This window comes from Cyprinodon tularosa, unplaced genomic scaffold, assembly GCF_016077235.1.
Source record: "Cyprinodon tularosa strain WSP-4 unplaced genomic scaffold, ASM1607723v1 ctg314, whole genome shotgun sequence".
In the NCBI taxonomy this organism is placed as follows: domain Eukaryota; kingdom Metazoa; phylum Chordata; class Actinopteri; order Cyprinodontiformes; family Cyprinodontidae; genus Cyprinodon; species Cyprinodon tularosa.
In genome coordinates this window covers 1,044,548-1,061,641 of record NW_024039024.1, presented here as the reverse complement: position 1 = coordinate 1,061,641, position 17,094 = coordinate 1,044,548, and the positions used below count along the sequence as shown (strand labels likewise).

Below are 17,094 nucleotides of genomic sequence, written 5' to 3'. Positions count from 1 at the left end.
TGTCCATGTAAACGCTGTTTATCAGCTTTCAATTTTGGAGATTGTAGAGGCAGGCCAATATATTCAGATGTTAATTTATTTTGGCTGAGTGATTTCCAATTTTTGTCAGGACACCCCCAATCTCTAGTATTTAACCTAACACTCTTTTTGTGTGTTAGAACAACACAAAATAAGCATTCCCGTTTCTACAATTGGAGGGGAAAATGTGTCATGTTTTTGTGTTCAGCTAATAGAGGTTTTCTTTTTTTTTTTGGTCTTAAGGGTTTGTGGATTTTATGACTATTAGTTGACATATTTTCACATGAAGTATAGATATCCGCAGAAGATTCTTTTGCCTCGGGTCTGACCTATGACCCACCTATCTTGGCTGGTGGTCTTTAGACACTGTTCCATGAGATGGTCAAAGCTTCAGATATTGTTTCAGGTCTTAACTTTTCTTTAAACATCTTCAAATATTGTTACCTGAACCGTGTGCTGTGTCCGATGGCCTTCCTGATGGTGTTCAGTCTTAATGTTCTCCAACAAACCTCTGAGGACACAAATGGAACAGCTGGTCTTTTACAGAGTTTAATTACACACATGTGACCTTCATTTAATTTATGAATGATTTCCAAAAACAAGTGATGGCAGTGGATTGTATATATGGAGGACCAGTGGTGTCAAACTTCAGTCCTCGAGGGCCAGTGTCCTGGGGTTTAAGAAACAACTCTGCTTCTGCAGTATGAGCTCATCAGCAGAGCTCTGCAGAGATTATTGCATTCTAGTGAGGTAGTCCACCCAAAAATGCAACCTTTGTAACTTTTCCACTTATATACACCAGAATGAGAAACTTTGTAAATATGATTTAAACTGAGAACCATTCCACATTTTCCGTGACTTCTCCGCACATCAGTAAGTCTCCAAGTCAAAATGTGGAGCGAGTCCATGTATTTTTCTGTTGGAATCCGTCCAGCTCAAGCTCAGCAATTGCAATGGTATCAAACAAGAAAAAGACCGTTAACAACATCCGGTTTGTCAAAGTAAAATAGGGTAACGACAGATGGATAATTACAAATTAGAACTAAAGTTTCAAATATTCCTGAAAAAAAGAAGACAACTTTATCTGATTGAGTGCAAACTATCAGTACTGCAACATACAGGGAAGCGGATTTGTCATCTCGATCAAAATATTTATTTTATGCTGAAAAGCTTAAAAATGTAGTCAAATCTAGACGCATCTTACAACTTCAAGAACAACTTCTTATCGCAGGCATGGAAGGAAAATCCGAATAAATTCTGTATGATTCTAGGCATTGTTATTACAAACACACAATGAAAAGAACAGGTGTGGGCAAAAATTGCCCATGTGTTGGAGACCGTTGGTCAGTTTTAATGATATCAGACTAGATTAAGGGTGTGAAGTCAAAATGAGCACTGAGAGTTTATAAGCAAGGAAGATAAGGTTTTATTTTACTCTGAGAACGACACAAACAGCTGAATACAGCTCTCAGTGCGGCTCCGGGGTGGTGGCATCCCACCCCTGCAAATAAAGAGAATCCACATGCATGAACATTGTTTCTTCAGTTCAAGGAAATACATTTAGAAATATAAACCCTTTAGACAACAGTATATAACAATGCGGCTTATCCATGGACTTTAACAACTTATGGCCACTAGGGTAATTTCTAAATCTATGAATTTTACCATCCACCATGTTGACGTCACATTTGCTTCAACACACAAGTACGGTAGCCACTCGCTCAGGAATGCGGAGGTCCTCTGGAAGCAGACTTCTACCGCGAGTTGTACGAGACAGAACAACAGCGAGAAAGACGGACATTAAACATAAAAAAAACATGCGGCTTATAGTCCTGTGCGGCTTGTATATGTATAAATCATGCAATTTAGCTTCTGCAGCTTATATTCAGGTGCGGCTATTAGTCCGAAAATTACGGTAATAAAATCGCATATCCTCTCGTAGAGCTCCTAGGAACTCTGAGCAGAGCAAGATGGAGAACGGCGGAGGCTGTAGGCTCTGCTTTGCTGAGGCTCTCTGGAATAGAGTGGAGAAGTTACAGAGGAAGTAGAATTTCAGGGTTAGTCATTTGATTTAGGTGCGTCATTTAATAGATGCAGAACAATGCTCTAAACTTTACATATTTGAGAGTTAGGGCTGAGCGATATGCACTCTTATCACAATACTTGGTAATATTGTCGATAAAAATGATGATTAAAAAAAAACATTGCTACTTCATAGTTTTTCTTAGGTAAGGCAACTCTATCGCTGTAATTCTTTCCAACAGACATCTCGTAGTAATCAAATTTATCAATGTCCCAATGGAAAAAAAAAATTAAAGAAAAGGAACAAAATAGTAAACGATAAAGTTTTTTTTTTTTACAATTCACCCAGTTTCTAGAGGTTTAATTTATCGTTTAGACGATAAGTTAAAACTCTTGTGATGGCTAGAGACTCATCACTATACCGATAAACGATATGATAAAGGTCCGCCTCTATTAGAGCACCACCTCATGCAGTTAGAACAAGCTTTTATTGTTCCACAGTTATTGTTATTTGTTTTGTCAATAAAATAAGACTGAAACTTTAAGAGTGTATTAGGACCTGATAACACCAGCCAGTGTTGGCTATTTAAATGTATAAAAAGTCGAAAACAATAAAATGGTCTGGCTTTCTAATGATTGGTCAGTAAAACTGAAATTAGTGCACTCCTAATAAGGTGCCAACATTTCAAATAAACTTGAATAAAAAATGGTGAAAACCATGCATCTTTTTCCATTTACTTTACAATCACTTCTCATTGTAGTTGGTTTGTCTTGTAGAAAACAAAAACATTGAGATTTATGGTTGTAACTTGGACAAATGAAAACGGCTCAAAGGGCAGTATTAACTCTAGAAGGTAATGTAGATGGCTAAAGAACATTTTTCTTTTAAGATTGAAGACTAAACGTCGTACAGATTAGAGGGCACTTAAATACCTTTTTATTTTCTTTACTTAGTATTTATTACGTAATCTGTAGGACTGCAGGAAAAGCAACAGCTGTGACGCCTGACTTTTTCCACACTTTGACTTTGACCCAGCTACACACCTGACTGTCACACTTGAGGAGTCCGGCTCAGTTACACATTACTCACTCAACCTGACACGCATAAAGCTTTGAGCACAACTGCATCACATTGTTGTCACAAAGACTTCCATTTAAAAAGCTGAAGTCATTAAAAAGGAAGCAACCTCAAACCTTTCAGTGAAGTTTTAGTGAAAACATGAACCTGATCTGTGTTGATTCTTAACTTTAGTTTGGGTTTTTAGCGGCGGTTGAAAACAGGCGGAGTTCCTACACTCAGATAAACATCATGCTGTGTTTGCTGACTTTTCCCAATGACGTTATTTGTTATTTATAGACTTCAGCAGAGTAAAGCAGTCCAATAAATTTATTGGGTGTGGTCTAGTTCAAGTGAGATCCGTATTTCTGCTTGATGTTTCATCTTCATCAGCCAGTTTCATCAATATACGCAGTCTTCAGCTGAAAGAGTATGGACCAAAATAATACTACCAGCAGCAAATCTCCTACAACATGATGCTGCAATCCTAAACAATACATTATACCACCTTTTATTTGCTATTGCCATTCTGTTTGTCATCAGCATTGAACCATCTTTCTGCCTCTCTGGGATCCAGAGGGCCTCTCCTCTAACCACTAGGCCAACAATCCCCAATGATGATCATCATAATAATGATCAAATATCAGTAGGTGCACTAGGGCTGGGCGATATGACCTCAAATCAATATCACAATAAATTAGGTAGTTTTACCTCAATAACAATAAATGCACCATAAATGCTCCGGCTCCTCTATCTGAAAATACTGGCCCCTGCAGGAACTGCAACAGACCTATTTTTCATTTATTTATTGACCAAATCACATTACATATTACTTTCAATGAAATATAAAAGTCTTGTAACCATTCAAGTTTAAAGATTCAACAATGTCTCATTGAACAGGAGAAAAATTGTACCTCTCTCGCAAAAACGTTCGTGCAAAGGTAATGGAGCGTTTTGCACATCTTCAAACCCAACAGCGTGGCTGTGCTCTAGACGGTGAAGGTTGGATGTGTTACTTTGGGTCGTCCAGACACTTTTCAGACAAAATGTGCGTTTCGTGTTCTTTTGCTCATTATCTATTACGTAATTTTGGTGCCACTGAACTGTATGTACAGTGATAACAATGTGCATCGTTTAAACTCTTTAAAACTTTTTTTTTCATGGAAATTCCTCAGTTGCAATAATTTTTATCTCAAAACGAGCAGAATGTCAACATAGTTTTGCCCACATTTCACTTTCAGCAGGTATCAGAAAATGTCCTCCAAATGTCCATGAGTACATTTGCAAACTGCTATTTGGCTTTTTGAAATAAGTGCTTCATTCTTCACAAGCAGCTTCTTTTGCTCTTAGTTTAATATTAAAGTTCACACCAATGGGCCATTCTCCTTTGTAAATGCTTACCAAGCTTTTATGATTTTCATGATAGCCTAATTTGTTGTTAAGATAATTTTGACAACTTTAGGCATCTGGCCTTAAAATCATCAAAAACTCTAAAAGATCTGTTTAACTTTGCATTTAGGTTATAGTAGAAATTAAGCAAATCCTATTTGACCTTAAAACAGGGAAGTTTGTCTTATAAACAGACTGTTTTTTTTATTTTCTTTTAATATGGGAAGATTGAAGTGTAGGTGTGCCACAAAGAGTTAATATGACTTCTATGGAAAATCAGTGAGGGTCAAATCAATCCACATTAACTGTGAAATGGAAAAGACTTTTATGCTGCGTTTCTTTTTCTGCTTCATCTTCAAAAAATTCAAGCCCAGCCACACATTTTCTTTAAAAGCTTGAATTAATTGTTTATTGCAAATATAACATTTTAATGAAGCAAATCAGTTAGTCTATTAAGTATCAGGTTGAGAACTAATCTCTCCCCTTTGCTGTTCATATATTTCTGTAACAACTGTTTAGGTTATAGAATTAGGCCTTCTCTCACTTGACACACTATTTGTCGGTTCATAACCTCCTGTCATTTGGCATCTGCTTCGACAGCTAAATGTGGGTTTATGACTCAAATGAAAAAATGTACAACAGCGTTAGTTTGCTCAGAGTTGTTATGCTGCGATCAAGGGTCATTATCTGTTATGATTTATCAGCCAGTTGGTAAAAAGGGGACGAGAAAACCGGCACGGCTGAGTTTGAGTTTACCTTACACTTGATCCTTTCAATTTGTTTTTTTTCTTCCATTATTTTAGAAATTGCCTCACTGAAAGGGAAAAAAACATAATGTGCAATAGTTAAATTAAATGGTTTGTTTACAGGAATACAATCAAGCTGAGATGAAATTGCAAGGCGTGAAATAAAATTGTTTTTAAATAAATGTTTAACTAATTTACATACAATTTTGTTAATAACAAACGCTATATTTAATTTATTTGAAATGTAGCAAGAATATTTTAAAGGTTAGATGCTTTGATGCACAGAGGATTGCATTATTTTCCTTAATTTTCCCTTGAATGAGAAACTTCCAGCCTTATCGTGCACTTTTTGGGTTTACTTTTGTAATATTTATCTGCTGATTTAGGCTGTGTTCACACCTACCATGTTTGGTCAGCTTTTAAGGCGCCTAGGCATCTACTATGATAATTTGACCAGTTTCTACGCCTTGTTGCTCACTTTGGCTGCATACAAAGACTACAGTGGTTTACAGTGGCTGATACTGGAAACTTGTTTCACATCCTGTATTTATGAGCACATTTGAAGTCAGGTCTTCTAGAAAGGAAGATAGAAATAAAACATATTTAAAAATAAGTTTGTCATTTTTATTTTGTTTACGTTAAACAATGGGGAGAAAATAAGGTATATTAACTTGGTATTTTTTTAGAGAGAGTAATTAACCTTTTAGATTAATTAAGTGATTTTTAATTGAATTGACCCTTAAAGATGCTTAAAGAATTGGAGCATTGAAAATTGCCCGTCAGCCGTGTGTTTTTGTTCCAGTGTTTCAGGTTGTCTAGTTTGCTTCCAAATGAAATCTAGAGTTTTTTACTTCTGGCGTTAGTACGAACCGGCCTCAAAACGACCTAACTGCAAATTAAAAGTAAAAAGTGCTTTTGGACTAATAAGCCACTGGCAGAAAATTTAGTACTGAAATCCTATAAAGCCACCATCTGTTGGTTAGCAATGCTGCTGCCGACATCTAGCAGTTCAGAAGGGATTTTCTGCTTGACCTTGTATCTTTGATTGATTGAATGATTGACTTTATTGATCTCACAGTTGAGAAATATACTTGTTACATTAGCTCAAATAGTCAAATGAGAAGAATAAGATGCCAAAGGAGGAAAAAGATGCATAGGACACATACCTTGTGTCCACATATGACAGGATTATTGCACAGGGTGTCTACATGGTTATTTATATAGACAGATTTTAAATGTTTTTGTATAAAGAGATTTGGACTGGAAACAGATGGCTTATTAGCCTCTTTAGTGCAGGTCTAGTTTATAAAATGAGAAACTGTTAGCTGATTGGTTAGTCTACCTGCTATCAGATCAGCACATCCCTGTTTTGGATGTTTTGATGTAAAAAAGAAACTGGTTCAATATTTTTAAAGTCATTGTTGGTGGGAACTGTACTGAAAATCATTAGACAAATTTGATAACTTAGGAAATTTAGAAAGTTTTTATTTATTTATTTTTTACTTAAATATGCTTTGAATCTTTCTCTTCATAAAAGTACACTACAGACATATGGAAGCCTAAAGGAACAATAAACAAGTTATTAACATATTACCTGAATGTAACATCCATCCATCCATCTTCTATTATTCCGTCAGGGTAGTGGAGCCGGTGACTCTCTCCGGCGGTCTATAGGAGAGAGAGAGACAGGGTACACATTAGATGGGTCGCGAGTCTATCGCAGGGCAACACAGCGACACACAACCATGTGCACACACACTCCCACAAAACGTCAATTTAGAGAAGCCAGGTAACCTAACAGTCATGTTTTTGGACTGTGGGAGAAGCTGGAGTACCCAGAGAGAACCCATGCATGCACAGGAATGCAAACTCCATACAAAGATCTCGGGATAGATTCCTGGTCCAGAACCTTTTTTCTGCAAGGCAACAGTTCTACAAACTACCCCACTGAGCAGCCCCAAGCACGTTATTATTGATTAAGAATAAATGTCTTTAAATATGAGATGGTTAGATATTGCATTGTTAGAAATGCAACAGTATTTTACCTAGATTATCACACAGATCTATAAGTTAATTTCATCTCTACTATTCAAAGCTATTGAGCTTTGCTGGCATAGCTCTTGTCAGTGTAACTAATCAGAACTTGACCTACTCTGTGCATTAACCAATCAAAATCTCCTGACTCATATATAATTTTTATTATTATTACCGTACTACCTGTTGTGTAATAAGCTCAGCAGCTGTCAAGCAAATATATCTGCGGTTCCTTTTTCGTCTTATTTACATTATATCATAGGTAATACTTATTAATTTATTGTGACAATATGGATCCTGTTATGGCTTTGTTTTATTTGCCTTCTTTTTAATATCATTTTTTATCATTGTTTCTATCACAACATAACCAGAATCTACTAGTGATTATGTTACTTAAAGGATGCCAAATTTAAATGTCAACGCCATATTTTTTATATTGGCAAAGATAAATAAATGTTGATCAGCTAGTAGCCAAACAAATTATCTGGTAGCTGTTCAATTGTCAAATTTAATATTTGCTTTTAAACTGTATACATTTCTTGTTTTATAAACTTCAAATTCAGCATTTTATTGTACTTAACATTTTACTGTAAGCTTTTAGGTACTTTTTTAAAGAGTTCAGTAAAAGTTCAAAAAAATATCCACTGGACTTGGTTTCCAATATTTGAAGACATTTCGCCACCTCTCCAGGAAACTTTCTCAATTCAAATATCTGAAACCTGTCTATGATTCTGAAGGTCGGTCATTAAAGGGGGGGGTAGTCTGGTCTGACTGACCTTCAGAATCATAGACAGGTTTCAGATATTACAGGCTGACAATGGAACTAAACGACCCACTCATCGGTTACCATTTGCATGTTTCCAAGCAATACAAGGCCTTGTCTATATAAGACTCAAACTCACTGCGGATCCAGACATTTGAATTAAGAAAGCTTCCTGGAGAGGTGGCGAAACGTCTTCAAATCTTGGAAACCAAGATTTGACCTGGATGACTGAGAATCTTCATCAGCATATAGTTAAAGAGCTGGCAGATTTTTGTTTCTCAGTTGCTTACAAACCTGAGTTTTTCTACATCTCTTTTTTTCTTTTTATGTTAGACTTGTGATCAAGATGACGACGAGGTGGAGATTGCTGTGGACAACGCAGCCTTCATGGACGAGTTCTTCTCTCAGGTCGGATTTCTGGTTCATGATGGGTGGTGTTCAGAGACATAGCAGCTGTTTTTCTTTTTGGTAAAGATAATACCTAAGAGCTGCTATTTTTTTCTGACTTGTCTGTTTCCAGATCGAGGACATCAGGAACAGCATTGATAAAATTGACCAGAATGTGGCTGAAGTCAAAAAGCTTTACTCTGTCATCCTGTCTGCTCCCACCTCAGATCAGAGTGAGACATCCCACCCAAAAAACTGCTTTGTTTAATTTTTTTCAGCCAATATTTCCTAGCTGAACCTCATTCGCAAGGATCAGTTTATTGTTGTTTTTCTTCATCTTTCTGCTTATTCTAAATTAAATTCTATTACAATCTGAGCAGAAAACCCATGCTAAGAGAAACAATGTGAATTGGTTAATAAAATGCCAAGCATATTCTCTTTTCTTGCATTAAACGGTGTCCTTTTCCATACAAATATTCCTTGTTAAGGCTAAATGATAAATTTTTGTGTGTTGTTTGACTTCAGAAACACAAGATGACTTGGAAGCAATCACCAATGACATAAAGAAGATGGCCAACAATGCAAGAAACAAACTAAAGAGTAAGACCAGCCTTAAAATTAAGCACATTTTCTCTGTGAAAGTGATTAAAAATATCTTAAAATTTTATTAACATTTTTATTTATGCCATTTATTTAAGTTAAATCATATATTAGAAAGTTTCACTGTTTTCTAGCCATCGAGAGAAATCTGGAGTCGGAACAGCAGGAGAGGGTGTCTGCAGATATGAGGATACGTAAATCACAGGTAAGTTATGTTCAGGTAATGTCTTAAAATGAGGCCCCTTGTTTGGTTTGATGGATTTTACTGTCCTCAAATAGTTTTTACAGCTTTTAATTGGTTTTATTATGAGCTTTTTAATAAAAGTAGTTGGTCTGATATGAGTTATTTGGTGGAAATGTTTCAGCCGTTTCCAGGATCTCCAGATTTTGTGATAATAATTGACAACTCTTCTGTTCCCAGCATGCAGTTCTGTCCAGGAAGTTTGTGGAGGTCATGACAAAGTATAATGAAGCTCAGGTGGACTTCAGGGAGAGGAGTAAAGGACGTATTCAGAGACAACTGGAGATAAGTATGTTACATTTACATTCACAGAATAAAATCCTACAGCTATCCCATAACAATTTTTGATTTTCTCTTTGTTTTATTCAGCTGGAAAAGCTACAACAGATGAAGAGCTGGAGGAGATGTTGGAGAGTGGAAACGCTGCTGTCTTCACTGCTGGGGTTAGTGTTTGCTGTGTGTCTAAACCAGCATCTATTGCTTCTATAACACCTCTCTGCTGTTACCTAGATTTTCTCTTTATAAAAACAAAAAACGTTTTATCTCCTAATGAGTCACATTTTAGATTCATCTTATCTGTCCTTTTCTCAAAATAGTCTTTTTCAGAACAGAGCTCTAATCCATCTATCAGGGAGCAGGAAGGACATTAAATATACTTAAAATGACTTCTTAACAAAATTATAAATATAAAAAGCTCTAACTAGCTTTATCCACTAGAATTAAGTCTGATTTTTTAGGGGAGCCATGCAGTTCCTGTCATGAAAGATGTTGTTTTACATATTTAATAAGCAAAATATAACGGTTCAATACAAAAATGGCTTCTGGGAGAACAAATGAAAAAATTGCAATAAAGAAATCTTGTTACTGGGAGTATTGAATGCAGCATGTGTCACTGATAAAATAAGAACACCCTGCAGTGAAGCTTGTGTCCAAGCTGAGCTCATGGTGATAAGGAGGAGGCTGTTTTTGGTACAACTGAGGAAGAATTTCTTGCTCAAGGACAGAAAGTTCAACTTAGGATTCCAGATTTGCACAGACAGGAACAAACCACACCTAAATAAATTGTTACAACGCAAAAACACACCTAAAGTTCTCAGTAATTCATATGTAACTATGAATTTAAAAACCTCTCTAAGATTTGTAATTGCATTATATTTAGTACTTTATTTTGACAAAGTGGTTCCATTAATAACAGGAAAAGGTCAGTTTAGTAACCAAGCCTGAACCATAATATTGATAGAAGCACTTTTAGAACAAGGTTTGCCAGATTGCTTTAATATGAGCAAAATGTGAAAGATGCAGGAAATACATACAAGATGTTTAAAGGCATTACAAATAGTACAATAAAATTAAAACCAAGTTAAAATGGCTCACCTTATGTGAAAGCCAAGGAACAATGATTTAAAACAAGACTTAAAAGCAGAGAAGTAGTCTGTTGATGCGCAGTAGCCGTGAGCATTTTATAGTTTTGCTGCTGCAAAAGCTTTCTCAGCCTTTAAAAGCATGCTGCTCTTCGGAGTGAGTTGGTACAGAGCAATTAAAGTTTAACAATGTTTAACAAATACAGTGCAGCATGTTGTTCTTTTTTATAATTGACAAAATGACCTGCCATATTACAGATAAGGACTTAAACATTATAAGTATCTAATAAATGGATTAACTCTTATAAAACCTACAGCTCACAATAAGATTAAGAACCACAGTATTATCTCTTTAACTTAATTTTCAGTTTGACTCATTGTGATGATTTTAGTTATATTTTTTCCTTTACCTTTCATTTAAATTGACTGAAATACATTTTTTTGTGCATCTCACCTAGCATCTTCCAACATCAGTTGTTTTCACTGCAGAGCAGGAGCTGTTTCCGTCTCAGAATAATTTTACTACAGTTCTGTGGTTTAGTTGGACATTTGTTCCAAAATAATTTTATTGAAAGATAAGATTATTAAGAAATTATTTGCTTTGAACAATTAATTTCAACCTCACCTTCATGTAAAATATGGCAGAGTTTGATGGAGGTGTGGCCCTGACCTTCATTAATAATCATTAGCATTTAATGAAAGAAGTTATTAAGATATCTAATTATTAAAAATTGCAGAAGGGCTAAACTGGAAATATTGGGAGACTTTTTTCCAGATATGTGCCTTTAGAAAAACCAAACATGTATTTGTAATGATGAGTAGATGTTCGTATTTTGTGAGTCTGTTTGGTGAAAGCTACCTGCTGGTCTTTGCAGATTGTGGACTCTGGAATCTCCAAACAAGCCCTGAGTGAGATTGAATCCAGGCATAAAGACATCGTCCGTCTGGAAAGCAGCATCAAGGAGCTGCATGATATGTTTGTAGACATCGCCATGCTGGTGGAGAGCCAGGTAGACTCCTCTGCTTTCACCTGCTTATTGGTTTATTCAGATCCATTCTTCATTTCGTTCCATCTTTACTCTGCCTCAGTCCTGACTCTATCTGATTGTTTTGTTCTGATGTTTTCCACATCCTGACTCTGTTCTGTGACTGTCATTCTACATCTACTGTCTGTTTTTTCCAGCTCCATGCTTCTCTTGTACCTGTTCTCTTCCACCGCCACCTTCATCTCCTTCCCATAATGGAACCTTAATAAATATTGTAAGATATTAACTAAGCGCCATTGCTGACACTGTATTTAGTAGACATGTAGCAACTGTAAGATGAAAAAACTAGAGTATGACCACCTCTTTGTTGCTGCTTGCACCATCATGCTCTCTGAGGGAAAGGGTTCTCTGAGGTAAGAATCTCTGTCTTGCTTTCTGTTTATGTTGTGTAACTTTTTTTTTTCTAGGTTTGGAAATTGAAGAGATTTTTCCCACAAAGAAATGCGAGACAAACATAAACATTAACAAACATAAAGCTTAATTTTCGAAAGATTTAGGGAATTAACAAAATGGTTAAAGCTCCTTTATTGAAGCTGCTTTACCTGATATAAACATTTACAATGAAGAACAATTGAATAATCCAGATATGTAGCTGTATTCAGAGATATATCTGGACATTTTGGGAACTGAGGGAAATGTCAACAGCATTGAGTCACTTACTAAACCTTCTCCCCAAACAAAACATGCAATGGCACGGAAATTGATTTGATAAAGTTGTTAATTTTGCATGAATCCCTTATGCTTATCATGCATATAGCAATAGTAAAAAATGTGTAAAAGATTGTGTAAAATTACACTTAGGTTCATCTAGCTCAGTGTTACTGTTTTCCCTTTGCAGACTGGCAGATTTGCGAATGGGGATACATCGAATTATCATTTTGTGAGAAATCATACCAGTTAATATTAGTAAAATTTATTGAAAATATGAAAAATCATAACTTTTAAGTAGTGGCTTTAGAAAATGTAGAATTAATAATAATTAATTATATGGAAACAGCTCTCTGATGTTCATGAGTCTCTGTCTCTAGAAGTCATTAGCTATTGATGGGGTGCATCAAATGACATCACATAATTCTCATATTATTATTAAACCAACATTGGCAAGAAAGAATGTGATCTAAAATACTCCAAATATGTTTAAAACTTAAGACTAGCATTCAGTTATATTTTAATCTGGACTAAAATAACATAAATCAGTGCAGACAGTTAACAAAGGCACACACAGTGGAAGAGGTTGTGTATGAATTAAATGTATTTACTTCCTACTTTTTTAAAGCAGAGGGGATCAGTGGAAACTGATCATGTGTGACTACTTTTCAGTCGTGAAACGGGAAAGTCGTTCTTCCCTCTTTGACTGTAGAAACGGCTGCTGAGTCTGACTCCTTGTCATTGTTTTGGAGAAGGGAGGAGCTCGCTCCCTAACTGCTAGCTGGAAGCAGTAAACGTAAAGTGATTGATAATTTCATGTTGTCATCAGTTGCTACAGGGGTCTGAAAAGTTGCTTCGGTAAATATAGAAAAAAGTCGCTAAGTCGGAGCCAATGACAATAATTGTGTGGGGTTACGTTTTCACAGCGCCTCCCTCATGTAAATGTGCAAGAAAGGATGTAAATATGTTTAAAACAAGGTTTCCATTGCTGATAGACTCATTAAAAGTAAGCGGATTAACATTATTCCATTGTAACTCTAAAAGTTTCAGCACAACAAGTGGGGAGGAAGCCCAGATGTCAGTCAAAGGGGCGTTACACTCGTAACAAATTTGAGCATTGGCATAATTTTCAGTGTAACCATAACTTTTATTAGCTAAACGGCCTGTTAAGCTTAAATGTGCTGACGAAAACACTGATCCTTGTACAAAATAGCCTGTGACTGAATGCCCTCTGGACTCAGTGCAGGGGGTGGGGAAAAAAAAGGATCCTAACTAAATTAACTTCTCTGTTGGATAATGTCTCCCACCCCATGCATGAATTTGTTGCTGCACTGCACAGCTCCTTCAGCGACAGACTGCTGCACCCTAAATACACCAGGGAACGCTATCACAGATCCTTCCTCCCAGCAGCTGTCAGACTTTATAACCAGCACTGTTCCCAACAACCTCAATAAGTTTTTACATTCATGCTGATTTTGCAGTTTCTACCTTTGTCAGTTAAATAACATCCTGTTATTTTGCACATCTCTGTTTTTATCTTGTTAAAACACTTTACAGTACAGGATTTTATTGTTTATCTTTTGACTCTTCACTGTTATGTTATTCTTATACCTTTTTCTAAGGTCCACATTTGTGTGAACTATTTTTTTTATAATCTCTTCGCTGTTGTCAAGACCAGAATTTTCTATTCTAGGGATTTTCTATTCAATACAAAATAATAAAAAAAAATGTTAAAATTCTGCAAAGTTAAAATTCTTAAGAAAAATGTTAGATTAGCAATTTAGGATTATCTTAAGACACTCAAGTAACTTCAATTTAAAACCACAAATGACTTATGTCCAAAAGTTAAAGGTTTTTCTATAACTTCCTGATTTCTGTCTGTAGTCGTGCATCACTGGAGTTGTCTGGCACATTTTATATAGCTTAGATGTTGCATGTATTTCATATAGTCATTCATGAAAAGGTTAAATAAAAAGTCATGAACTGATAAGTCTTCAGCACGAGACACCGTGCTTGAATGTTTGACTTATGGAGCCAAGCATTTTATGAATTTCAAAGGTTTTTAACTCTTAAATTATGCAAACAGGAATTATTTACTGCATCAACTGTTTGTCTTTATAGTCTCTTTAGAAGTACGGTATCCTTTTTTTACTGAAAGGGTTTTCATAGTGATTTGCTTTATAGACCAATGTTAAAAACGGCTTCTTTCTACGTGCAGGTGCCTGCATGCCCACCTGCTGCATATTTCGATCATGCTCTGCTTTGGTAGCATCAAAATTCATGAACTAGTCATGTTAAAGGAATAGTACACCCAAAACATGATTAGCCTTCATTTTCTACTCACCCCTATGCTGAACAACACTCTGGAGTACTTTTTTGATATCTCAAATGCATCTGGAGATCTGGGATGCTTCTTGCTGTCTGCTGACATTCAAATAATGGAGGTCTATGGTGCCCGAGGCAGAAAGGTCCATAAAAGTCCACAAAAAACGTGTCAATATTCCTCCATACTGCTCGTCCAATGTATTCCAAGTGTCCTGAGTGGGTAGCGTCCATAATTTACTCGAAACGAAGTCATTTAGAATGTTTTTAGAGCATTAACAGTAGTGTATAGGATTTCCTGAAAGCGCGCGCGTGCGCGTTCACGACGCTACGGAAGCCGGCAGATCAAACCAGATGAAAGTGCGCATTTAGCGTCTGCTCTGCCAATAATGCAAGCGTAGAAGAAGAAATGTGCTGTTTACCTGTGCAAAGAAAGAAACAACGAAAGAAAAATGTCTGAGGACTTCAGTGTTGAGGAAGAGCATGAGTTCTTTGCCGAGCTGAGTGCGTACTTTCATCTGGTTTGGTCTGCCGCGGTTTCCGTAGCGTATGGAGGAATATTGACATATTGTTGGATGGATATTGTTTTGGGTGTAATATTCCTTTAATTTAAGTGATTGTGATTTAATCTGTAGTCGTTCACAGCCTCACCTGGGCTTATTAGCTTAATGCTTCACAATAATCTGATATCATTTTGATCTGTTGCCACATAAAAAAAAGTGACGGCGTCAATGCCAAACTACTTGATGTATTTTAAAATGCATGTTCCTGAATATTGTTTTTTTTTTTTCAGGGGGATGTAGTAGACAACATAGAAAAGAATGTATCTCAGTCAGTCGACCACATTATAGAGGCGAGGGAACAGACCAAAAAAGCTGTGAAGTACCAGGCCAAAGCTCGCAAGGTAATGTGTTTTGCAATCTATTACATGTGACCTGTTCCTGTTGCTTCTCTTATTTCTCTCTCTCTTTTTGCCATGTTTACCACATTTCATCCACTTTGCACAACCTGTATATCGCTCCTTTATTTCACCTCGCTGCCATAACTATTCATACATAACTGTTGCGATCGAGCGTATTCTCGCTGCATGTTTCTTTCTCTCTGCGGATCTGCTCATTTCCCTCTGTGCTTTGCTGCTGCGCCTGGCTCCGTCCCTGCCAGGGCGGGATGATCGACAGGATTGAGAGCAACATGGACCAATCGGTGGGCTTTGTGGAGCGAGCTGTAGCAGACACTAAGAAAGCTGCCAAGTTTCAGCAGGAGGCTCGCCGTGTGAGTGGCTCTGGATAAGAACTGAAGCCCGGTTTCCCAAAAGTAGTCGAGACATTTAGCTTATTAAAAAAAAAAGCATAAACTTAAAAAAAGAATAATAAAATCCATGTTAATATATGCAGTATGTTTAGATTTACCTGACAAAACCTGAGTAAACCAGAAGTGGGGAACTTCTAAACCTTAACTGTCATTAAGTTTTGTTTAAATGCATATTGAAATTGAGAAGCATCTGTTTATTAGAGCAGAAAAATATTTTAAACTTATTTTAGTCACGTATAATCTTTTTCAAAATAAACCTGGATGAGATTTACAGGTTTTACAGTCAAATCCTGATATTAATGAGCAAAACAGCTAAACACAGGAGCTCTGTGAGTTTCTTTGGTTGGATAATTCATTTACCTTAAAAAGCTTTTTTATTTATCCTTTACCTCTTAATTGTTTGAAATATTAAAATCTCTCTTGATTAAAAATCCACTGATCAGCTTCATGTTCTATATGCAGGTTTGATGTATTTCTTCAAAACTAAAGCAACAACTCTCACTAAAGAGATTGTATTTGATGAAATAAATAATGATAATAATAATAATTCAACTTTATTGATCTCACATTGGAGAAATTAACTCTGCATTTAACCCATCCCCTTGGGTAGCAGGGGGCTGCCATTTTGTGGCGCCTGGGGAGCAGTGTGGGGATAAGGGTTTTGCTCAGGAACCAAGAGTGCAGGCTATGGGGATCTAACCGGTTACCCGCAACCTTCCTAGAGCACAAGCGCACTGCTCCAACCACTAAACCAACACTGTTTTACTTCAAACAAAAAGCGACCCTGATTTGATAAACCCTGGAGTGAACATCTTGATGCTTTTGGGAAACCACATTAACTTCATGAAGATGATCTCCACTGTCGAGATCTGTGTGCCCGCCCCTCATTGATTTGTCCCCAACCCTGTCCCCTTTCCATCCCAGTTACAAACCGCTGCTGTTACCCACCCGCCACTGTTAAGCACAACCAAGATGAACCTCCTCCCACCCACTGAAACACACACTCACTCACTCTCACATTTTTCTCTTTTTTCTTTCTCCTGATTCTTTTTTGTTTACTTTGCTGATGTATTAAAACATGACTAAAAGCTTACCTCTTGCTGCTGAAAATATTGTTTAGCTGCTTTAGAATTTTTGTTGCTTAATAAA

General features: G+C 36.5%; 1 protein-coding gene across 5 annotated transcripts in view; it reads left to right on the top strand.

Moving 5' to 3' along the window:
- stx3a (syntaxin 3A) overlaps nucleotides 1–17,094 on the top strand; it is a 28,345-nt gene that overhangs the window by 8,248 nt on the left and 3,003 nt on the right. For 2 of the 5 annotated variants that reach the window (XM_038292584.1, XM_038292583.1), the window contains exons 2-10: nucleotides 8,363–8,437; nucleotides 8,550–8,649; nucleotides 8,942–9,016; nucleotides 9,151–9,221; nucleotides 9,438–9,546; nucleotides 9,627–9,700; nucleotides 11,494–11,628; nucleotides 15,428–15,538; nucleotides 15,796–15,906. In XM_038292584.1, coding sequence (XP_038148512.1) covers nucleotides 8,363–8,437; nucleotides 8,550–8,649; nucleotides 8,942–9,016; nucleotides 9,151–9,221; nucleotides 9,438–9,546; nucleotides 9,627–9,700; nucleotides 11,494–11,628; nucleotides 15,428–15,538; nucleotides 15,796–15,906 — 861 coding nt within the window. The remainder of the gene's footprint in view (nucleotides 1–8,362; nucleotides 8,438–8,549; nucleotides 8,650–8,941; nucleotides 9,017–9,150; nucleotides 9,222–9,437; nucleotides 9,547–9,626; nucleotides 9,701–11,493; nucleotides 11,629–15,427; nucleotides 15,539–15,795; nucleotides 15,907–17,094) is intronic. The other 3 variants (XM_038292587.1, XM_038292586.1, XM_038292585.1) reach the window with 2 other exon arrangements.